The 26,245-nt window shown below is 31.6% G+C and overlaps 1 protein-coding gene across 1 annotated transcript; it reads left to right on the forward strand.

Annotated features, from left to right (window-relative positions):
• The first annotated feature begins 3,440 nt into the window (after window positions 1–3,440).
• On the forward strand, window positions 3,441–15,329 carry LOC108912438 (CD63 antigen-like). Its single transcript, XM_018717660.1, has 5 exons — window positions 3,441–3,503; window positions 3,588–3,776; window positions 11,591–11,761; window positions 14,309–14,536; window positions 14,585–15,329. Exons 1-5 carry the CDS (start codon window positions 3,441–3,443, stop codon window positions 14,639–14,641), a joined length of 708 nt encoding a protein of 235 aa, XP_018573176.1. The 3' UTR covers window positions 14,642–15,329.
• The last annotated feature ends 10,916 nt before the right edge of the window (window positions 15,330–26,245 follow it).

Raw genomic sequence — 26,245 nt, forward strand, 5'->3', positions numbered from 1 at the left:
TAAGAGAAATAACAGACCCCTGGAATTAAACTTTCTTCACTTCAGCTATCCCGAGTACTTACTCTAAACCGAGGGTAGGGTTCACGTGGAGTTTCCTTCACGTAAAAGATAGGGCAACTGGCGCCCGAGACAATCCAAACAAAAAGATTTAATCCGGAGTACATTTCTGTGACATCACTCACCACCGCCGGCTGCCAACCACCGCTGCCGATAAACTAGTAGTCAAGGGTCGTCATAAAATTAGGCGTCCAAATAGGGACGTCAGTGACGTTAATAAATATAATAAATTAGAATTCGCAATTGCGAATTAAGATTCCGTTTAGAGTTGGTAGTATACTGGGGGCGGCCACAAGTAACGTCTGAACCGAACCGTCACCACCAAAATCAAAACCAAATAAAGTATGTTACATGTTATGGCGGCTGCAATGTGGTACAGGGTTGGCTTTAGGTCGGGTTCTCTTTTATGTAATTTTATTCAAACAAAAAGTGACACAACCGTTGCCTTCTTATAACCACACTCTTTACATTATAAGAATATATGTATAAGTACGTATTGCATAGTAGTATGAAACAAGAAGGAGCAGTGTTTATTTTTCTACACTAAACGCTTCACATGCAATTAACCATGTTAATATAGGTACAGTACGTAATAATAAGTACCAGCAAACGTTAACAAAATAATAATTTCTAACTCATAACCAAAGCGATTGTAAGTGTTCCGTAAATATTCTCCGGCGATCGGTAAATATCCGTTTGCAAAACGAAAATGACCGTTCAATATTTACCGAGATCACAGGCGCATAGCTAACATAGTCGAAGTTTTTAATAAACGATATTTTTACTAATGGTGGTTAAGCATCAACTACTTCACATTTTAGTAATGCCACTATCCGCATCATTGTACAATAACATGTGCATGTGAGCCTCATATCTGAAGTTTCACATCGATCAATTTATTCGATACGTATCTAGCGGTACCCTAGTGCCTGCCCTGTCGCGTCGGCTTGGCGTGCCGGTGATAGGCGCGGATCGCCCCAAATGGTTAAAAAAAAAAGAAAAATTAAACAGTATAAATTAATAAAGATGAAATTTTTTGTATTTCTAAAAACCTCTGAGTTTTCTTGACTGCATAACCTTGCATTTCATTGTCGTTTGTGCGTGTGTGACTGAGTTTGACGCTTTACTTGGTCGATTGTATACCAAGTGTTTTTATGGTAGTCAGTAGCATTGTATATCGTGAGCATAGAGCGGCACACGGCTTGACCACAGATTTAGCCTATTTCTGCTACTATAACATGTATTGCCGATTACTAGAATAATATAGATTACTACTGTTTATTTATTTGATTGTCGCCACAAAGTTTCCAGTGTTCAGTTATTAACGACAGTCTTTTTTACAGTTGGACTAAAAATGAAGTTATACCTTGTAATCTTCAGTAGCTATAAATAGTAATGAATTATAAAATTTGTTGCAATTTCAATAATAGCCTACTTGTTCTAAGAATTGAAATCAATTGTACACCAAGTTGTTCCAAGTGGCTTGTTCTTCTTGGAATTCCCTGTATATCAATATGGACTACTCGATTGATTTTTGCAGTCAATGAGACGCAGGTAAAAAAGTAACTTAAAAAAAATAAATTTTGGCAAACCGCCATATTTTTTAGGTATATAATTTTGTTGTTTCTAGTTTAACATAGAAATGAAATTCTTGTTTGACTTTCATAACTAACCTGATATACAGGGTGTTTCAGAAAGACCTCCCGTAAAATAAGAATTTTTTATCTTATGAACTATATGTGTATATCTCCTCTTGTTTTCGAGATATAGAGCGACAAAATAAATTTTTTTAAATAGAATTTTTACGAATATTTACAAACGGTGCGAAATATTTTTATGAAATTTGGTATTCCTGGGTTTTTAAGGACGCCAAATACGCGGGTCTAATTATTTTTCGTATATTTTATAGAGGGCGCTAGTTATGCTACATTCGAATTACATTTTAAGTTCTAATTTTTTTTGAGGTTAGGTTTTTTAGAGCATTAAGGCTCTAACTTCTAATGTACAATTTTATTTTCTAAAAATAATGTACTCTTGTCTGAACTTCCTAATGTAGACGGTTTTCGAGAAAAAAAGGCTTTTAATTGAACTCTTACAATATTACGGTGTAGAAAATAAGTGACTTTTCTCAATGTAGGCTTATATAAAAAATTATTGATGGATGTCTCATAAACAACGCATACATTCTCAGTAATATTTTAAAAACTAATTAACTTTATATCAAAATTTTAATGACTGTAATTAGTCATTACTAACTACAGTCACTAACAATCACTAAAATTTTGATATAAAGTTAATTAGAGTTTAAAATATTACTGAGAATGTATGCGTTGTTTATGAGACATCCATCAATAAGTTTTGACATAAGCCTACTTTGAGAAAAGTCACTTATTTTCTTCACCGTAATATTGTAAGAGTTCAATTGAAAGCCTTTTTTTCGAAAACCGTCCACATTATGAAGTTCTAACAAGAGTACATTATTTTTAGAAAATAAAACTGTACATTAGAAATTGGAGCCCGAATGGTAAAAAACCTGACATTAAAATAATTAGAATCTAAAATGTAATAGGAATGTAGCGTAACTAGCGCCCTCTATGAAATATACAAAAAATAATTAGACCAGCGTATTTGGAGTCCTTAAAAACCCCGGAATACCGGAATTTCATAAAAATATTTCGCACCGTTTGGAAATTTTCGTAAAAATTCTAATTCAAAATTTTTATTTTGTCGCTCTATATCTCGAAAACAAGAGGAGATAAACATATAGTTCATAAGACAAAAAATTCTTATTTTTTGTCGTACTTTCACCCCCTGAATTTACGGGAGGTCTTTCTGAAACACCCTGTATAAAAATATTTATCAGTTTCATAGGATACTGTATTTCTAATTATTCTAAAAAGTGATATTCCAAGCTTAAATACGTATGAAAGTTGTTCGTATATTTAGAAATAGCTAACATGACTTAAAACTATTTATATAAAAATGTATTTGTAGTATTAAATTTTAGTTGGGTCATATTATACGTAGTGGTTTAAAGGATAACGTATGATTATAACGATTTTTCATCAATTCTTGAAAATGGGTCAAGAATAAAAAGCTTTATTCAGCTGTATGCAAATTTTGCGTGAAAACCTATAAAATAAAGGAGCCGTGATAAAATCTCTATTATTAGCAAAAGGAGGTGGTAAACTGAAAAGGGTGACTTGGAATAATATTCGAATTGCCGAGTGAAACGTAACCATAGTAATGGAGCATTATAACACAACTGACCAATGAAGGAAAAACGATTCATCTCAAAGGTTAACTACTCCAAAAAGTCCCCCATCGCACCATTAACTTTTGGGGATAGTCCTCGGTGGTTTCTTATAGAGTTCATATCAAAAATGAAGGGGTTGGGGCTAAATTTGATAAAATATGTTCTTTTCATTTTTAACTTAATTTTTGCGGTTAGTAATTGAAAATGTTGATGACATACATCCGATTTTGATCTGTTTTTTGAAATGTGTATTTAACTAAAAAATAATTTTTAGGTTTCTGGGATAGGACTAATTATAGCTGGATCATTAGTTCTATCAGATGTTGGAGAATTTAATCATTTTATGGAAGGTAAAATATTGGCACCGCCTGTTGTTTTGATTGTTGCTGGAGTTATAGTTTTTCTTGTGGCATCATTAGGCTGTTATGGAGCTATAAAGGAGTCATATTATATGCTTATGGCTGTAAGTAAATTGTTTATCTCTATTTTTGTTCAATATGCAATATATATAGTATGTCCACTGTTAGAGTGAACAAGAAGGGAAAATATTTTATTTTTGTGTTCGGTTGTTTTTAAAACATAGTTACTATGGGGAATTTTAACTTTCTATGTATAGAGTGTTCCGCAAATAAAAACATCTTAAAATTAATAAGAATAAACTGCATTTATTTTTGATAACACGAAAAATTACTATTAACGGAAATTGTTTAGAATTAAGAGTTATGAAATCCGTACAATCTTAATAATGTACCTAATACGGATTTCATAACTCTTAATTCTAAACAATTTCCGTTTACAGTTTCGGTTGATTTATCTATTGTTTGCTATTTTCATCCGAATATTATTTCGTCTACGGTCCGTTTTATTTCCTTAATATTGTTAATTCGGGAAAAAGAACGTAATGTTATATATTGCAAATTCACTAAACTTTTTGAGAACAAATCTTAGACCCATTCCCTCTAGAAAATTTCAAATAAAGTGCCCTTATAAGGCATTTCTTGTCATCGGTATTAAAGTGTTAAATAACAAGAAAGGACGTCTTCTCATGTATTGGAAGCCAAAACAAACTGGACGTCTTCTCATGTATTGGAAGCCAAAACAAACTGATCCAAGATATCTGCGCCGTTCTTTAAATATTTAAAAAAAATTGAAAATTTTAAATTATGGGAACAAAAAAATTGTTTAGTGGCGTCTGATATTAGTGGCATTTGATAGGCTGTATTACTGAAAAATGGTCATTATGCGTGGTACCAAGAAACGAAATAGGTAGTTTTTTGAAACGCTCAGCAAAAACGTTCTCCAAAAAAGTAAAAAAAATTTTTTTTTTCAAAAATTAAAACATTTTTTAATTTTTTGAAATTTTTTCTTTTAATTCAAACAGTAGATACCTAATGTAAAATTAATTAGCGGCAGATTTTCGAAAGAAACGAAAAGTCACTTTTTGAACTTTTTTCAAATTAATGTTTAGGATGAAAAAAATTTCTTCGAAAACCATGAAAGAGTGTGTATTTAAGTTTTCAAAACCGCTCTTAAATTTACTGTGCGGTCATTACTTATTAAGATATCGATGATGAAAGGCAAAAGAATCCTTTTTCAATCAAAATCGGATATCTTAACAAAAAAATGACATGCAGAGACCAAAAAAAAACAAACTAAAGCTGAATAATCAAGCAAACTGAACTACTTATCAGTCTAAGTGAAAAAAAATTAGACCGTTACAAATAATTTTAAAAAAATGGAAAATTTGTTTGCCACGCTATTTCCTATGATTGTCTAATAACCAGAGCTCAAAAACTTTTTTTGTCAAAAGATCTAAACTAGAGTCTTGAAACTTCAAACTACTTTTTTATCTCGACTCACTCGATATCACTAAAAAGTGTGATTTTTTTGTTCTCTTAATTTTTTCCAGTAGTGTATAGACTCTTTGGATCTGTTTAGACTAAAAAACATTAATGATCTTAGTCTCTAAGTCACTGGTTTTTCGAGATACAGACTATTGAAGTCTAAAAAATATTTCTTTAGCATATTTCGTATCAACAATCAGTAAAACTTTTTTTAATGTTACTATACTATTTTCAAGAACTTTTAAGGCATACTAAATTTTTAATGGAAATAAAAATGTACAGCTAAAAATTTTAACCTTCATAAAAAAATTACTGAGAACTATAAATTAATAAAATTTGAGATGCGGAGATAAAGGTTTTGACTTCAGTAATAATAATGCCTAAAACAATCATAGGCAGCGTAGTGGCATAACTATTCCACTTGGGTCTATAGATAAATTTAGACTAACTAAAATTTGACGGGGGTGTTATGGATCAAATTTGAACACTGTTAATGTACATGATTATATGTATGGTTTATAAAAATGAACTTGGGAAAACTTAAAATAACTAAGTAGGTACTTACAAACTATTTTATAAAAGAAGTAGGTAATATTTATCTACTTTTTTATTATTTTTTATTGCTGTTCTTACCCTTCTTTATAAAGTTATTAATGCTAATTATATACCTCATCGGTTTGAATGTGTTTCTAGTAGAACAACGAACTTTTATACTTAGAAAATTAAATAATAAAGTTCAAATGTTACATCATATTATGGTTTTACTTAATTATTCAAACAGTTATGTTTACAATATGGAGAAAATCAATATTCGAAAGATAATAGAATTTTTGTTTTTAAGCAGATTCATGAAGGCTTATAGACTGATGGTTAGAGCAGTCACGCAACGGTCGCTAGCAATAATTATTGATACAATAATAATGAGTAGGTACAACATATGGAACCAAAGTTACGTTATTATCAGTGTGCATTTTAACTGTTATTTTCGTGTTTTTTTAATTCCTATTGTAAGATGTAACGTTTACTTTAGCGTTTATCATTAAGTTCAGTACAAATTCCAACCAACGTTCCTTTTTTTAATAACTGGAAATTTTAAACTACGTTTGATCCAACACATTCTTTAAGTGCTGATGTAGACTTTTTTAAATGTCTGCAAAAAGTACTTTTGAAGTGGTTATTAGAGGTTCCTAAAAGCTAAATGCTGTGTAGCAATACAATTAGTTGTATTAAATCTTATTTCTTTTATGCGTATTTAATGTATGTTATGGTTTTTGGTCTGGTTGCCACGTCGCGTCGTCGGTTTAGATAAATTTTGTGCGACATACTGCTCTCGTTTTCAGTACTCCTCAGATCGGCATATACAGGCTCTTACAAATTCGCTTCTCACTACAGGGATCTCGGAAACGGTAAGCGGTACGAAGTAGCTTAAATGGGGGCAAAGTTGCGTAATCAGGGGACCAACATCATGCCTCTAAAAAATCAAGGCTAACATGATTAGTTTTCGAAATATTTGAAAAAAAACGAAATTTTGGAAATCCGTTTTTGCTTCACTTCAGCCTTGTTTGAGGTGATATTAAAAAAAGAAGAACACTTTTGCCCTCTACCGAATGGCAAAATCAATTTTTATATGTAACGTTTCGCCTCACCAGAACCATCATCAACTTCATTTTTTTTTAAATACAGCCCTGGAAATTTTATTACATTTTTTGCAAGCTTTCGTGACTCCCCGTACTGTACTGTCTCAGTCCGATCCAGATTCAGACGTTTTGTCTCGAAAAATTCATCTTCAGTGTATCCATTCCAAATTTATCTATTTTTTTTTTAGATTTCTTTGTTTATTGGATTATCGTACACTGTAAGTATCGTTAGACCCTGTGAAATCTATCTAGTTATTTAAACTGTTACCACCACGCAATAAAATAAAACATTACACAGCCCCACAAAAAAAAAAGTGTTCGGACTTGTGGGTCGGACATATGTATTCCCATGTATTTTTTGACGCTGAATCCGATCCCGAGCTCAGAAATTTCCCTCCACGTCTGGAATTGGCCCCAGGGGCCAAAAATGGCCTCTATAGGGCCTGAAAGATGGATTCCGGGATGAGGCGAGGTCGAAGGTGCATTCTAAAGCCAAAGCCGGATTTGTGGTCGAAAAGTTTATGGCCAACTGAAATTCCCCGTTTGGGACCGGGAAAATGACCCCTTAGGGGCCGGAAAATCGTGTTTCGGACGTCGCAATCGCAACAGTGGTGTTAAATGGTTTTTAAATTCTGGAATTCGAGCACAGTTTGAGTTCCAGAATTTAAAAGTACATAAAAATACCACTGTTGCGATTGCGACGTACGAAACACGATTTTCCGGCCCCTAAGGGGTCATTTTCCCGGTCCCAAACGGGAGATTCCAGTTGGCCATAAACTTTTCAAGCACAGTCAGAGTTCCAGAATTTAAAAGTACATAAAAATACCACTGTTGCGATTGCGACGTCCGAAACACGATTTTCCGGCCCCTAAGGGGTCATTTTCCCGGTCCCAAACGGGGAATTTCAGTTGGCCATAAACTTTTCGACCACAAATCCGGGTTTGGCTTTAAAATGCACCTTCGACCTCACCATATTCCGGAATCCATCTTTCAGGCCCTATAGAGGCCATTTTTGGCCCCTGGGGCCAATTCCAGACGTGGAGGGCCATTTCTGAGCTCGGGATCGGATTCAGCGTCGAAAAATACATGGGAATATATATGTCCGACCCACAAGTCCGAACACTTTTTTTTTTGTGGGGCTGTGTTATTAGAGTTTTATTCCCGTGTCCATAGTTATTTCTAGGCTTCTCGAGTGCTCAAAATTCAAACAAGTTCCGATCAATTTTTTTCAGAATATTCATATAAATATATCTGACATGCTCTTTCACAGTTGCGGTTACAGATATAATAAATTTCGATAATACGCTGATCTTCATTTTCAACCTTTGCCAAAACGTAAATGTTTTTGAACATTTACTGAAATTTTTTAAAGAATAATATTCAGTTGGCTTTTTAGTTGTTCATATGCAATTTTAAGAATTAATTTGTCATAATAAAATTAAAATTGTAATAATGTTTTAATTTTGACGCAACAACTTATTGAGTTATGTATGACCAAGTGATGGTAATAGTTATTAATAATAATAAATGTTTTATTGTAACACGTGGTTGTAATAGTTTAAATAACTAGATGGATTTCACAGGGTCTGACGACATTTACGGTGTACGATAATTCAATAAACAAAGAAATTTAAATAAAATATTTAGATAAATTTGGAACGAATACACTGAAGATGAATTTTTCGAGACAAAACGTCTGAAACTGGTTTGGGCTGAGGCAGTACAGTATTAGGGGTCATGAAGGCTGGCAAAAAATGTAATAAAATTTCTAGGGTCGTATTTAAAAAAATGAAGTTGATGATGGTACTGGAGAGACGAAACGTTACATACAAAAATTGTTATGCTATTCGATAGAGGGCAAGTAGTGGCCATGAGAAAGTGTTCTGAAATAAAACAAAAACGAATGTCCAAAATTTCGGTTTTTTCAAATATTTCGAAAACTAATCATGTTAGTCTTGATTTTTTAGAGGCATAATGATGGGCCCCTGATTACGCAACTTTGCCCCCATTTAAGCTACTTCGTACCTTTTACCGTTTTCGAGATCCCTGTAGTGAGAAGCGAATTTGTAACAGCCTGTATATGTATATGTGTATACCCACTGGTTCAAGAGGTTCCGATATATGATTTGAAGTCACTGGCTCCTGATATCTCGGTCCTGAGTTTTATGTATGAGTTGTTTTCAAATTTAGGGTAGTTTTAATCTTTAAAGTTTGAAATTATTTGATTTTATATGCATTTCTATTCTCTGAAGAATTTTGGCCAACATCTTCTCTCTTATACTAGCATATTGGCATTTCTATGGTTTATTGAATACCCTGTATCTGTCCTGTGCTGCGTACTGATGATTTTTCTTCGCCGTTATTCTTTAGTGATATTTGTGTTATTTTAATTATGTGCCTTCTTATTTGTTTAATATATATTCTTCACTGCATGCACCTAAATATCTTGTGAGGGAAGCCACCAATCCGAAAATAACCCTTACGAAAGTTGTTGGATTCATAGAGGGACATCGGATGGCGACTTTGGATTTGACCCTGACCTTGTCCTTCAAATGACCTTGACCCTCAAGGTCGTTTGAAGGTCAAATTTAATTTTTTAAATAGGAATCTCTATTTTTGATCCCGGATTCGAAGAGTGCAAAATTTTGCGTTCGTTTACGTTTAGATTGATACTTCTTAGATAGACTCTCTTCTCTTCTTCGTCAAGGTCAAATAGAAGGATGTCCCACTTCGTTCGAGGGGTTATTATCGGATTGGTGGCTCTCCTGGTGACATATTTAGGTGCATAATTTAAAATATTTTGTCCTTGAAATATCCTTTAAAGATCATACTGAAGAATAGCCTTAAGTAACTATCTAAATATTAATTTTTGGGCTCTTTCCGAATCTGGGTTACTTATTAAAAAAAATTAGATTTGATCTTTAAATTATCTTGACTTAGGTATGTTTTTCTGGGTGCTATCATTTCTCCGCAAATTGTCAAGCTGTAAACCGTTCGGTGTTAGTGAAACCATTATATCTAAAGTGGAGTACAAGAAAATAAGTGGTGAAACACGAGAGATGGTAACAAACCAAATCCACTTCATGCAACTATCTATTACGGGTGTTAGAAAGGTTAGGCACGTGTTTCGCGTGCAAAAGGGGAACGGATTTAGGATGGTGGATAAGGCGGTTTTGAAACCCCAACAGAAGACTTAAGAAATTGACACCAAAGACTTCGACATAGTGATTCCGTTGATAAGTTGTTAAATTTATACAACTGTAAGAATTGTATCCACTCTAAAACGCGTCCATCGACAATTTGTCGCAAATTACAATTACAGGCTGGTCTTATGAGAAAATACAAGTGCTAGAGCAAATAGGATCCTGTTGGACAAAGACAAGAAGGAAGAGTCAGATATTCATACAATACTGTTCAAAGTAAGAATGTTGTTCTAATATGAGTTGAAGAAAGGAAGTTATGAAGAAATGGTTAACGCTAAAATGTTTAACATTTACTGAAAACATGCCTAATTAAACTTTACGTTTACGTTTAAAACTTAGGTCATTGGTAAGGTCCTAAACGGAAAGAGCCACGATGTGTTAATACTCCGATCGATAATAGTTTGGGAAACTAGGAAACACTTTGTTGCATATCGAAACGTAGACTTTAGTTCAAAAACTGTTTTTTATCATCGTCTTCTTCTGACTAATGGATATTAAGATGTCAGCATATTTGAAAAGTTAAAGGTTTTTTTAAGGAGAAATTGACGTAGTTATCGTCAACGTACAAAATTGATTCTATTGTTTAATTCAGCATACTTATTAATATAGTGTTACAAAATAAAAATACGAGCAGAATAAGTAACACAAATCATGTACACTCAAATAATTCAATATTTTTTTATCTCTGTTCGGATATTATTTTTTCATTCCGCCTTTGCACATCTACTCCTACTTCTCACCCGCAAAGTTATTCCTATTGACCTGCAGATTTCTCTCTGTTCTCTGGGCCTACTAATGCGGCGGAATATTTAAATTTGTTAGAGGAATTATTTCTCTACATTTTTACATGCAAAATAAATATAGTTACTACTTTGTTTCAAATAAAATTAAAAATTATTTCACTAATATGGAACACGAACAACGGAAAATATAACATATATACCTAATATAAACAAATACCACCATTGTGTAAAGTAGATCGAGGTCCGGTGTAAAAAAATTCTTATAACAGCCATCATTCTTTGTTCGTACTGATTTGAATTTATTATAACCACAAAGGAGCAATAAAAACTCAGAACAATAAAAATTTTTAAACCTAATCTTCAGAACTACCTGGAATTTGTAAATAACCATAAAAATTAAGGAGCGCAACGTCAAAGACTAGCGATTCATAGCAAGTACCCGAGAACCGTGGATCAAAACACATCATCAATGGAAAAATCCGTATATTGTTTTGGGTATTCTTATAAAGCGCTTTTCAGGTCTACAATGTTATAAGAACTAATGGGTTTATTCTGAGAATATGGAAAAAAAATGTATGAAGAGTACATATTAAGATAGCACGAGATGTTATTAGATGCTAAGCAATCATATTTTAATTATTGACATGTTATGCTTAGGTTTGCCAAACTATCTCGATCATCCTGACATCAGTGTAATCCTGCAGAATCGTTTTATCATAATACGCAAAAATATGCATTTAAGCATCTCTACTTGTTTTTCTATGTACCAAGATACGGAAGAATTACGCAATAATGCATTAAATGGACATTTGGTACAAGGTGCAACAATTTACATATGTTACTGTTTCAGTTTGCCATATGTCTCTTGATCATTTTCATCATAGAATTTGCCGTTGGAATAGCGGCTGCCTCTTTCAAAAGTGAATTTCGAGTAGCTTTGAAGAACAACATGAAAAACTCTATGGATAATTACGAAAATAGTAAATCGGACAAAATAGCTTGGGACAATTTGCAAAGAAAGGTAATAATTTATTTATTTTTCAATGTTTCTGAACGTCTTATAATAATTGTCATATTGCTTAACATAATAGTAAGGGTCGCTAAAACATGATAATGTGTGATGTATTAAAAAGAGACATGGGGGATTGGTCGGTTATTAGGCTACATAAATCATTAGTTTATAACAACGTAAACAATATCTTCCTTTTTGCGTTCATTCTCAGAAATATTCGTACCTCACTTGAAGTTGAAGATAAAAAAGAAAGTACTGTTGGATCAAACTGAATAAGTATAAACAATGAACTGAAATATAAAAAATTACCAACAATGTTCGCCAGTAACATTAGCAACCTCATGACACTGTTTGTTAAATAAAATATGCGTACCATTTCTAGGTGATAAACTTCAAAGGATTCTGGATATTATTATGGGTTTTGTAATTTCAAGGAATAGATGTTAATTTTATTTCGGTCTAAAATATTCGATAAATTTAGTAAATACGTTTACGTAGAATAGTTGTTTTGAAAGAGTATCGGAAACCTACCATTTTCGATTCAAGGAAAAGGCGCCAAAGTGATAAACAATAATTATCTTTACCTACGACCACTACTGTAAATACTTAAAAACACACCGTCTGCGATCAATGTAAGATTCCTGTTACGTACGGTAAAAAAATCGCACAGTTTTCCTAGCAACTGCCTATCAACGGCCAATACAATACTGTTTGTATTGATCGTTGCTAGGCGGTTGCTAGGAAAACTGTACGATTTTTTTACCAAGCTGTGCGTTTTTTTTACAGTACGACGTAATAGGAATCTTGCATTGATCGCAAACGGTGTGTTTTTAAGTATTTAAAGTAGTGGTCGTAGGTAAAGTATAGTACGTAATACGTGGTGTAATGCAATTACGCACTCATAGAATTACGCACTCGCCGCTACGCGGCGTCGTGCGTAACTTTTCAATTCGTGCGTAAAATGCTTTTTACAACACTTATTACGTAATACACTATTACATTATCAATTCAATTTTAGAAATTCGTTAGAATTTCGTTACAACTTTATTTTTGTTAGTAATACGAGTTCTTTGGAATTTGTTTTAATTTACTCCCTAGAATAAATTAAAAACCTGTACCAGTTGCTTGTATTTGGGATTTTAACAAATTATAAATATAAAAAATAGCAAAAGTGTGATTATTTAACTATGAATTGTGGTACTCCTCTAATACATTTGCCAAAACAACATTCTTTAACTGTTTACTAGTGGATACAATTAGCTAACAATGTTCGCATTAGTGTATACTAGGGGTAAAATACAGAGTGATTCACAAACGGTGACCAAAAATGAAACCTCGTATTCTTTGGAAACTTTCGTATAAAGTTTTTATCTAGGACGCTTCGTTAAAAAGATACAGGGTGATAAACTTAAAAAAATATTTTTAATTTTAAGGAAGTGAAATAATTTGAAATTAATACACCTGAGCAGTTATAAGAAAGAATAAATAATGCTTTTCATCAGATTCAAGAAACAATAAATTTCGGACAAATTACATTTTCCTTACTAAAAGATGTCGCGCCTGTGTTCGTGGAAATGGAGATATTTTTGAGCATTTACTTAAATAAAATCATTAAAATGATGACTAATGTTATTAATTTCTTTATTCGAATAAATAACCGAAGGATTAGTGTTTGTCATGTCATTTAAGTAAAAGTGTTTTCAGTTAATTTTTTAAGTTTTATTCGAAAATCTGGCTTTTTCGGAAAACAGAAGACAGTAGTAATTTGTAGAAAATTGAAAGGCGAATCCGAAAATATCATTATTGCTACCGAAAAGCGGTGGAGTACTATTTTATTTAGCTGATACCGATACTCTGTATCTCCGTCACTGGAAGATCTAAATTGTAGGAAAAGGCCTCAAATTTTGTACAATGTTTACATAAATACATGTGTCTAATTTCAAATTATTTTTCTTACTTAAAAAAATTTAAAACATTTGTTAAAGTTTAACACCCTGTATTTTTTTAAACAAAGCGTCCTAGACAAAATTTTACATAAAAGACTCATCTTAAAATTCACCAAAGAATACGAGGTTTCATTTTTGGCCACCGTTTGTGAATCACCTTGTATATTTGCAACACATTACACTTGTGTTCTAACAGCACATCTTCGTCATCTACGACTCATCAAACCTTATCTTAAAAAGTTGCATTTTTATTATTTGCTGCTATGATTTTTACAGTAGGGGAGATGGAGGGAAAGTGATGAATAGGGTAAGAAGAATGCAAATAAGTTTCTCAATTGTAAATTAATTTTCATTTCGAAAGATTTATTATTTATATTGCTAAAAATTGCTTTTTTCTGCAAGAAGCCTTCTATTGACATTAGATAGATATACACCGAGTTTAATTTGTATAAATAGTTTAAAGATTCTTAAAAAGTCAATGATTTTCAAATCAGCATTTGTCCTTAGTATCGACAACTTACCACCATCTACTCTATTACTTTGTTTGTAGTCTAATTTTACGTAAATATTTCAAGTTGTTAGATAATCCACTTGATTTGATTACTTTCAGTTAGAATGTTGTGGAGTCGATGGGCCTACTGACTGGAAAAAGAGGCCTATGTCTTGTTGCCATGCCTTAAGAGAAAATGCTCCCGACCCCACATCAGATCAGTGCAGAGCTGCGCAACCGGGCGACGACCATCTCTACAACTATGGATGTTTTACTGAACTTGAAATGAAAGCTGAAAGAGCTTCTAAAGTACTCATTGGTGTTGGAATTGGAGTAGCTTTTATAGAGGTAAGAGAGTGTTTCCAGAGAAACAATTTTTTAAAAAGTCGTTTTCAGATAATTGGAATAATTTTAGCCTGTTGGATGGCATCGGCAGTGAAAAATAAAGAATGAGCATATATTTAAGTGGTTCTTTATAAATAATTACAAGAAATAAATTACTATGACCTCATTTGACACTTCCAGAATTACTTCCGCGAAATATGCTACCTACAAAATTACTCAAGGTGGTAAACATTGTTCATATTTTCTATTCTATCTTAAGATCGAAAACTGAGTTTAAAAAATTCTTCACATCCATCTCATTTAGAGATAAAAACCTAACAAAATATTGTCTTTATTGTTTATATTGTCTTTTAATATTAAAAAAAAAAATTTTTAATGCAAAAGTCTAATCTAGTGGTAATTGATACCTAGTTGATGGACGGCTAGAGAGATGCACTTTCAATTTTCAGTAAAATTATGTAAAGTGTAAATAGAATAATGCTATTTTAAAATAAAAAGTAAAATTGTAGTAACATTTTTATAACAAATATTCATGAAATTTCATTATCGAAAAGTCTGTCTAGTACCGTACCTATATCAATAATTAGTAGCTGCATGTATAGTAATATTATATCAACTCTAGCTTGTAAAGATAAATATATTTTCTTCTTTTGACAAATATTGTGCCGAGTTTAAAGAATCAAAAGACGAAATTAGTTTATGTACGTTAATTATTTACAAATTACATATTATATAGGTATCGATAATGATTAATGAGGATTTGTCTTTTTATTTTATGCATTTATATCTAGCAACAAAATAACAGTTAATTGTTCAAATACATAGTTAAAACAACATTAAGTCATATATTTTTAATGTAATTTAATATTAATAAAATTGTAGATATAAAGGGGACCTTGCATTATTTCAGACACATTTATCACATATTTAAGTATTTTGAATTATATTCTCCTCGTTTAAATAGTTACAAGCTACTACTAGTGTGAAGATAGGAAGATATGAATTTATCAGCTGCTGTTTTTTATACATGTTTTTTATACATGCATCTTCATTTCGTCGCAATGTCGCCTCCAATCTTGTAAAGGTTTTATGATCAGGAATGAGACGCTCTGGATACCTTTCTCGATATAAATACAGCTCTTCTTGAATTTTTTTGTGGCTCGCTGTAAATTAGCAGCATATCAACTTTTTCTGAATAAGAAAACATTTGTAAGCACAAAACTTATACGTTTGACGTTCGTATTGAGTAATGACAAATATTTTGTGACATTTATGCACTTTGAACAACGAACATTCAATTATTTTCCAACGACTACTTGAACCTTCCACCTTCCACCGCCAATTTTTAGGTGGTATTTCTTTTGAGACTCTTTAGGACGATATTGCTAATAACTTTTAAACGGGAAGTAATACAGAAAAATTTCTCTAATAAAAGTTTATTAGAAAAAAGAGAGCTTTTTTAACAGGAAAAAATGAGTATGTTTCTGGAAAAAATATAATTGATGACGTCATTAGTCGTTTCTGTCAAATCCCAAAATAATATTTTCGATTGAAAATCCCCATTTAATACCACGTGTCCCAAATTTTATTTAAATTCTTTGTATACTCACAGTAGGCCCTTATTATCGAGTTTGAGACACCCTGTACATTATAAAAACCAATGAAAATCTTAAATATGTCACTATTTCTGCTTTACCTACACAGTGGTGTGACAATAACTTTTTTTATGTTTGGAGATGTTTGACCGATTAGTAACTGAACATTTGTATAATCATAAGTAACGACTAAAATACTTTATATTATCCTAAATGATATCATCGTTGTTAAAAAATATCCAAAAAAAATTACATTTGTGAAACAATTCAAGGTTTCTATTCTAACGACAATATATCTTATACACGATACCGTGTTTAACTCCCATTTTTGTACTTTGTCACGCAAGCATTCAGCAAATAACCCAATACAAGAATTTTGTCCTTCGAATCTCACAATTTTTTTCCTCAATCGAAAGTAAATCAAATTTGGAAAATGTACGATGATATGCGTCATGTGTGTAGCTTACGCGCGCATTAAGGAGGTAGGTATTTACATTTAGTTAATAAAAAATTAAGACAATTTTTTTCAAAGAGGATACAAATACGATGCTGGTAATTTTGTGCTACCTACATATTTATTAAGTATTTAAGTGAAAAAATATAAAAATAAATTTGTTGGTACAAAGTGACTAGTTATATGCCATGCAATTATCACCCTCAAAAAAAAGGTTCACTTTGTCTAACAATAAGTCGTTTTTATATGAAATCAAAAATCAATTTTTCTTTAATATGTGTCCGTAGTTGGAGGAATTTTAGTCTCGATTTTTCAATTTTTTTTTTAATCTTGAAGGTGTTAAAAAAATGTAAAAATAAGTTTTTTGTTTCCTTTTTTGTTAGTATATCCTACAATGAATTCAATTTACTTTACATTAAAAAAAGAGTCGATAACCTATTGGGTTCAAGATCTAGAGCTTACACAAGTTCAGAAAATGTAGTTTCGAAAAAAACACGTTTAAAGTTTTTCTTTAGTTTTTTGGTGTATACACCTAGAATCTATAGAAGGGCACACGTATAAATATTTCAGAACTACAGAAAAATTATAACTATCTACAGTTACTTAAATCAATTGTTAATACAGCTATCTACCGTTAGTTATATCATTTAGGTACACTTTTTTCGTAATGACAAAAAAAAAATCTCGAAAATTGAATAAAAACCTAAAAAGACAGCCATAAAGTAGGTGCCTAAATGATACGATAGCTCACGTATAAAATTAATTTCGAAAAAACCGTTTGAGTACCATATTCTACACATATTTATCCTTCAGGGTTGACCTTCATGTAAATACGACCTTAAGGTGTACAAGAATATAAGGAACAATTTTTCTTTAATTAAGTACTACATACTTATATCCAATGTCAATTGTTTTTATTGAAACACTTACGAGGTAGGGCACTTTTAAGGATATTTTACCAGACATCTTTACTTGTCGAAGCAGTTGTAATTGCCAGTATAAAATATGTTATTTATTGCTTTGATCTCAATGACAGTATGCTATATAAAAATTGCGGAAAGTAGTAAAAGATGAATGAATTCGTGGTGACTTATGTCGGCAGATATGACTTTCCCTGTACAAGTTACTATTAATTAATAGACTCGAAATTTTACAGAAGGGAACTTCAGTATGATGTCCGAATTCTAAATATTGTGAGGTAGGTGTTTTTACTCTCATATTTAGTGTTACTATTTAGTATTAATATTATTTTGTTGCAACATATTTTTAGTAAACTTGATCATATTTACATTAGTCTATAGTGTCCGAAAGCCTTAAGTCTAAATAAATATTTGTGAAATCAAATAATGCCAGATTACATGTAGGTACACTAATTTAATAAAAAAATATTATTTTTGTTTTTCTCAAATTAATACGTTTTAGTGAACAATTGTTAATTCGGAAAATCTGTGATGGGAAACTTTCGAATATTTGAAAATTGGGTGGGAGTTAACAAGGAAGTTTTGGGAGTTTTATATGAACTACCAAGTATTTCCAAAATACAATATGAATATTATGTTTTATTTGTTATTTTGATATCACCAGAAAATTGTATAAAATCAATTGCAAACAGATGCACACTTAATAAGTGTAACAGAAAAATACACAGCATGTTGCATTAAGCAAAGGACACAGCGAAAGTGTGAAATTTTGTTCCTTCACTTATATTCTAAATATGTCATAAATAATATTAATTAATAAATAACGACAGATAAAAGCCACTGTTTGTGTCACTGTAAGTAAACTTGATGTATTACATAATATTTGAAATAAGTATCAAATTAATTTAGAAATAAAAGAAATTATAAATTTTATTAATAAGTCAAAAGATAATATTTAAAAAAACAGTTGTTTTATTACTGAAAAATTTCTGGTAGGTACAAGCACTTTTGATAGATTCAATCGATTCTTCGATTTGGTGGCCAATTTATTTAATTGTTTTGGTTATCCAGCAAATAATGTTAATATCAATTAAAATATAAATATATAAATAAATACTTTTTAAACGTTAAAATACACCAAAAATTAAATAAAACTTTTCTCAAAATTGATTGTTTTTTTTTTAGTCTTAACTATACCATGTTTTTTGAAAATTAATCAAGGTTTAGGTCATATTTACTCTATCAGTAACTTGTTCTCTGTACCAATGAGGACAAAAGGAATACTATTTTTGAAATTCGTGTCTATTCGAATTTTCTGCTGGACTGGAGAAATACTTTTGACATCCTGTAGAGTGAAATGGAACAATAGTAATAATAGTTAGTCCGATTTGCACGAAGCCGTAGAAGGGCCTCGTCAAATTCAGACTTTAAACGCTGATCTCAGACTTTAAACTCTGAATTCAAACTTTAATCTTTGAATTCAAACTTTAATCTCCGAATTCAGACTTTAACCTATAAATTCAGACTTTGAACTCTGAATTTAGACCTTAAACTCTAAATTCAGATTTTAAACTCTGAATATAAAGCATTGAGTAGCAAGAGGATATAAGTGCACTTGTATTATATTACCCATATATAGGGTGTCACATTGTAAGCGTACAAAAATTAACTAGGGAGTAGATTCGGTCAAGATAAGATTAAAATTCTTATAAAAACATTCTTCAACAGACACGCACACTGTGTTAAGGGAAGAGATCAAACTGATTCATGGGTGGGGTGCATACCTTTTCAGATACATTAAAACTGTGTGACATTTATTTTGATTTGGCCTGATAAAGTTTTGCATATTTAACGATCAATTTAAAATAATGTGTTTCCAAAGTGCCTAAATATTACGGCTCAAAACTTAGGAATAGATAATTGTCAGGATAAGTTGGTCAAGGGCGCCCCTGATACCAAAATAATGTCGCATAGTTTTAATGATCCCGAAAAAGTATAATATACTTTACACTTTACCCAAAAATCGATTTATCCCTTGGGGAATGTTTAGGTTTTGATTGAAAATTGTTATTATTTCTTGAATTCAGCACCTTCCAGGATCCCTTAGAAGAATTTTAGAGGAATTTTGGTTGTAGTCAAACTATACAGCTGAACTAACACTTGAAACTAATGGAACATCCTTACATTAGAACAAAAGTTAATAATTCAGAGAATAAAGTCTGAATTCAGAGTTTAAAGTCTGAATTCAGAGTTTAAAATCTGAATGTAGAATTTAAAGTCTGAATTTAGAGTTGAAAGTCTGAATTCAGAATTGCAAGTCTAAATTCAGAGTTGAAAGTCTGAATTCAGAATTTAATAAAGTCTGAATTCAGAATTTAAAGACTTAATTCAGAGTTGAAAGCTGAATTCAGAGTTGAAAGCTGAATTCAGAGTTTAGAGTCTGAGTTCAGAGTTTAAAGTATGAATTCAGAGTTTAAAGTCTAAATTCAGAGTTTAAAATATAAATGTAGAATTTAAAGTCTGAATTTAGAGTTGAAAGTCTGAATTCAGAATTGAAAGTCTGAATTCAGAATTTAAAGTCTGAATTCAGAGTTGAAAGTTGAATTCAGAGTTTAAAGTCTGAGTTCAGAGTTTAAAGCATGAATTCAGAGTTTAAAGTCTGAATTCAAAGTTTAAAATATGAATTCCGAGTTTAAAGATTTGAAACATATTGCAAGAATAAAATGCTCTTCGAAAATTACGTCCATGTAAAAAACCGTATTAAAGGCAATGGAAAACTACGGCTGCATAACAAATTTGAATCAATTCGCTCTGATTTTTTCTTGTAATTTAAAACAAAGGCATTTGTGTTTAAGATTTAACACTATGTCAAAAATGAAGAGTTGGCGTATATAAGAATATATAAACTTTTATCGTTAATTTTTGACGTACTAAAGTTTAGTCAAGCATTTTAGTTACACTTCGCATAATAAATTTCTTTACATCTTTATGAAATAATGATTTCTGATAAAACACAATTTATAATTTTTTTATCTGAGAATTATCCATTCTGTCCTCTTTGTGATCTATCGATTATTGAATCGAAATTTTCCGGTATGTTTCAAAGCAATTAATATATCAATTTCTAATTTGCAGAGTGATATATTTTATCATTTTATAACAACTATAACTGTAGTAGATATCGTTAAGTATAGCAGAACATATGGACGTATTTTCATTTATTGATACGTAATAATCGAATAACAGTAAGTAAATTATTCTCAGACTATACTCAGTTGTTTTATGGTCAAAGGAAAAATATTCCCATTTGTAAAATAAAAACAGTCTATGTTTAACCAGATCAATATTTCTAGAATACAATTTACCTAAAAATAAGACGTTGACCTCACTTATGCGTAATGCCTCCAAGATTAATACAAAGGTCTTGTGTGGCGTGATTTCAAGGTTTTAATTAAATACAAATTACATCAGTGACCTGCGACCTATGAACCATGGAAATTTTAAATTACAATTTGGTGAAAACTGAAAGATTCTATCCTCTTTTCTATGACATAAATTAGCCATCAGTCAATACTAAAAAATATATATTTTAATATACATTACATGTGTTATTAATATGATTTGCATTACTAATTGTGGGAAAAACTTATATAGGTATCTACAGGGTGATTTTTTTAAGCTATGTCGTAACTTGAGAAAGTTATACCTTGGTAGAATTTAGATCAGAAAGGCTTAATATATCAAAGGTTTTCGAGTCACGGAGAGGAAGTTAAAAAAATATTACATTTATTTATATACCTCCAGATACTTTTGACATGAATTGATGGAACTGGGGCTAATGAAAAGTAAAAATTCACTGAATTGGTATACAAATATGTCTAATAATGACGGGAATAATAATAATGAGATACACTGTCGCTAAAGTCTCCAGAATAGACATCCAGATACCTAAATAGACCTTTTAGTAGCGACTTCACGTACGCCAAATAATAGGCAACCCCATAGTGCACATTGTCAAGAAGAATATCTCAATATTTTTATTAAATCGATTTTCGACCTTATGTACTTTGGTCATAAGTGCCAAAAAAATTGTTTCTTTGTCATGACCTTAAATATCGCGATATTTTGGCAATATTAGAAATATTTAAGAACTTTCAAACCCCAAGTGACAAACTAGGTAATAGAATTATAGAATTTATATATTTTTTAAAGAACAATATTGACTTTTATAGTACCTAACGAATAAATTAAAATTATATCAATGTTACTGAGCATCTCCATTAAAGATAATTTCATGTAAACGAAGTAGCTTCGCAACAGGATATCATTCAAGAAAAGTTTGGTTGTGGGTAAGTGTACGTCTACCGGGTAGGAAAGCGCCGATGGTCTATCACAAGTTACGTGAGAGCGATAAAGTAAGACAAAGAAATCCATGCGATAGAGAAGGATGGCTATAATTAAGGCGTATCATAGTCAACGCCCATTTCGCCCTTCCACAAATAAGAAGTGGATCTTATTTGTGGAAGGGCGAAACGGGCGGTGACAAAGAGAAGCCTTCATTATAGCCATCCTTCTCTATCGCATGGATTTCTATGGCTTACTTTATCGCTCTCACGTAACTTGTGATAGACCATCGGCGCTTTCCTACACGGTATAATAAACCACTTAAAGAAAAAAAAACACTCAATAAACACACTGACACAGTACAACATCAAGAAAAATAATAAAAATTCTTAGTAGAACTAGAAAATGCCGAGATTAAACAAAACGATAGAAAATACGCTAATGATGACAGCGATAATATTTCAACAAGATCACACCTGCGTATGAGGCTATTCTTTCCGAGCATAAGCATTAGGAATAACACGGCTAATATTAAATTTTTACTTTATTTAAATTTAGGAATATTCTTTTAAATAATTTTTGTAAATTTTAAGCACATTATTGTATCTATTTTACGAAACACGTATTGATTGTTCTTAAATAGATACTTCTAAATCCTTGTAAAAATTAATTAATTTGAAGTTGTTCATTTTTATAGTATTATTAAATAGTACACAAGGGTCAGATTCGGTCTGTATAATTGCAACTATGACAATTTGTTGGGGGTTGCCTAAATGACGTCACACTAAAAGAGTCTATTGTTTGTCGGTTGTCTCACTCATGGTATACTAATCAGGACTAATAAGTTCGAAACCGGTTTGTCTGGTGATACTGTTGAAAAACGATCTTAGCTGTTTAATAAATATTTAGGGTGTAATTCAATAAGGCATCTAACTCGTGGGGTAATTGTTAGTAGTTGTAGAGTATTGTTTGTCACAATATTATTAGTTAAATAAAAAAATGTCTATCACAGAAATTTAAAAGATCCTTAACTTTGTTAAACTAAATTTCCTTCAATATATTGAAATCTATTCTGTATTATAATCATTAATTTGTAGAGATTAAATCATTTTTTATTGACAGATAGAAGTCGAACCTTTCCTCTATTTACATTAGTCTAGTGAACAAATAAAATATTTTATCACGTTTCACATCAAGATTATTATTTTTCTTACTTTGACTTTCTAACATCTTACATCAGATTAATTTCATTATCTGTTACAAAATTTTATTGATTGTTTTTACCGCAGGACAAGAAATAATAGATAAATATAATGCAGGTATAGGTATTCAAAAAATTTACATTATTCCTAACGAATACAATTCCTTGACTCATTAGTAACAGTGGATTTTAAAAAAATGGAAAGAATACAATCGGAACAACTAAATATGGTCGTGATTTTTAAATAAAGTTCTTCGACTTTGGGAAAACGATATTGGATCATTGTTTTTATATGTGAATGATAATTACATTAGCCCACGGTCGATATACGAGGTCTGTTTAGGAAATAACCGTACTTTATTTTTTTCAATTTTATTATTAATTTTATACATTATTGTCTTCTTCGAAGTGCTTACACTCCCCTATTCACACACTTTTTCCAACGGTGTTTCCATTTCGCGAAGCAGTCCTGGATAGCTTCAGTTGAAATGGCGTTTAAAGTTTGTGATGAATTTACTGACTTTCATTTCGGGAATAACAAAAAATCGCAAGGAGCCGGGTCTGTCGAATAAGAGGGTCAGAGAGAAAAGTAATCTAATTTTTGGCACAAAACTAACGAATTGACAAGAACCATGAGTTGTCTCGTCACAACTCCGGTCTCTTTTTTCGTTTTTTTTTTTTCACGTAATTGTTGTAAAACGCTCTTTATAGTACACACGGTTCGCTGTTTCACCTTGAGGCAAAAATTCAAAACGCACAATTCGAAAACAGTGAGCATCACTTGACATTGGATCGAGACTAATGTGCTTTCTTGGGACGGGTGTGGAGATCTTTGCCAATCCATTGTGATGATTGAACTTTTGTCTCAATGTAGTAGGCGTAAAACCCATCTTTCGTCTCCCGTTACGATCCCTTGAATGAACATCCACATGATTTTCTTTCTGTTGTTCGGTCATCAAACTCGATGCATATTCAATTTTTTAGTCAAAATTTCATGTCCTAATTGAGATGTTAACGTCTGCTGCAACTTCTCTGACCATCAGTCGGCGGTTTACATGTACCAGATCGTTGACTTTCTAAACGTGAGAGTTATCAATTGAAGTCGAAAGCCTTCTTGGTCGAGGATCATCTTCAATTGACTGACGACCACTTCTAAATCGTGAAAACATTACGTACGACCCAAAGCATCATCTCCAAAAGCTTGTTTCAAAAGTTGAAACGTTTCCATGAAAGTTTTCCTCAGTTTTACGCAAAATTTTACGTTGCATCATCGTTCCAGAAAAAAACACATTTCAAAAATCGTCACTAACACTTAAACAGTTGCACTCAAAGAACAATATCACGAAAACTAAATGAGATATCAACGTAGTTAGCTTTCATAGGCACCGCTCAGTATCCCTCGTCAAATATTTTTTAAAGTTAATTATTCAATTTCTGTGTTTATATAGCAGGCGAATAAGTTAGTTTTACTTTGTAACTAATTTTAACAGTTATTTAGAAAAAACGTTTTAGTTACTTAACCTTTTCTACACCATCGCTGATTGAGGCGTTTTTTCTTTACACTCACAGTGTATGTTTTCAGATAGCAAATCTTGCAAGTAGACAAGTTTGATTTGTATCACGCAAATTTTGGATTAACATTTACAAACTCAACATAAATCTATAAGAGAAATGTCCAATTTAGCGTCGACTAAAAATGAATATGTATATGCGGTCACTGACTTTTCTATGAAATATAATTAGACAATCGATTTTTGTACAAATGTACTGACTGTCCGATTTTCGAATGGGATCCCGGATCAGAAATTAGTCGATAAGACAAATTTTACTTTCAAAAATACATATATTCTATTATTAGCTCTTACATGTGTTTACTGTTTTTTAAGGTACTTCAAACTAATTCAAGAAAACAATTAAAAAAAAATCTTTTTGAAGTCAAACAATGTCTGGTGTTGAAGAACAACAACAGAGCTAATTATATTTTGTATTATGACAGCAACGTAACATTTCTGGAGTTTATTATTTTGTGAGGGTTAATCAATTTCTGCCTAGTTATGGCTGAAAGTGTCTCTACACATTTTTTTGGAAATCTTTACTGTTTAGTGACAAAATTGAATTTCTTAACAAAAGTACCTATTTTTCTATATAGCATCTCCTTACTATACTAGTAAGGTTAAAACTAATAATGAGTCATTATTTGTTTGTAATTTTGACAAGTACTCGAAAGTAGTTTCAATTTAATGCAAAATTGAAGCTTTTTCTAGAATTAAAAGTTCATGCTCAATTGCTTACACAAATGCCGAGTTGTCTATGGTTTATGTTTTTGGTCTTGATGATAGAAATTGATGTGGAGCTACATAAAGTTATAATGAAAGATCTTCTAATAATCTAACTCTGAATACGAAAGCTTTTAGAAGCCTTTTCCAGCAGCTTCCAGGGTCGCGATCATTTAAAACAGTCCTAAATGCAGGACGACCTTTGACTGTTAGAACACTCGAACTGAAGAAAGACATTAATTAATGTTGAAGAAGACCCTCATACAAGCACCAGGAAACTTGCTACAATTTTTAACGTAAGGCATAAATTAGTATGACCAATCTCCTACTACATATGAATTCAAACCTTGCTATAATTTTGCCATTGGATTTTGCAGGAAATTGCAGATAATATTGCTACAATACATTTTCATAATAATAACGTTTAGTCTCATAAAAACCCTCAACCTGCAGTGGAATCCCAGTTTCAACAACAGTTATCTGTGAATTTATGGGTAGGGTATTTGATTTATTTTCGATGGAACTTCCCTTAATTTTAGCTTGACTGGTCGTGTATTTTTAAATTGAAGATTCGCCAATAAGTGGACTGAATGAGATTCTTTTCTTTGGGCACAGCTCAAAAGTTCCTGTTCCTGTAAATTAAGAGCGAATACTTTTGTGCGAATTATAGTTGGTTGTGATACAATAAGAGCCACTCTTGGTATTTTTTAACGCGTTCGAGAATTAATAAGGAGAAAAACTAAAATTATAAGTGCACTACTATAATGCGTTATTCGTTGTAACTCTTTCAGAGTATGCTAACATAACATAAAAAGTACACATGTTAAGGAGTTTTGCTGCTAAACAGTAAAAGATACGAAAAAAATTGTAGAACAAAAAATGAGGAGAATGCATTGGAGCATAATGTAGACTTTTTGTTTGA

This window comes from Anoplophora glabripennis, unplaced genomic scaffold (assembly GCF_000390285.2).
Source record: "Anoplophora glabripennis isolate ALB-LARVAE unplaced genomic scaffold, Agla_2.0 scaffold489, whole genome shotgun sequence".
NCBI classification, from domain to species: Eukaryota; Metazoa; Arthropoda; class Insecta; order Coleoptera; family Cerambycidae; genus Anoplophora; species Anoplophora glabripennis.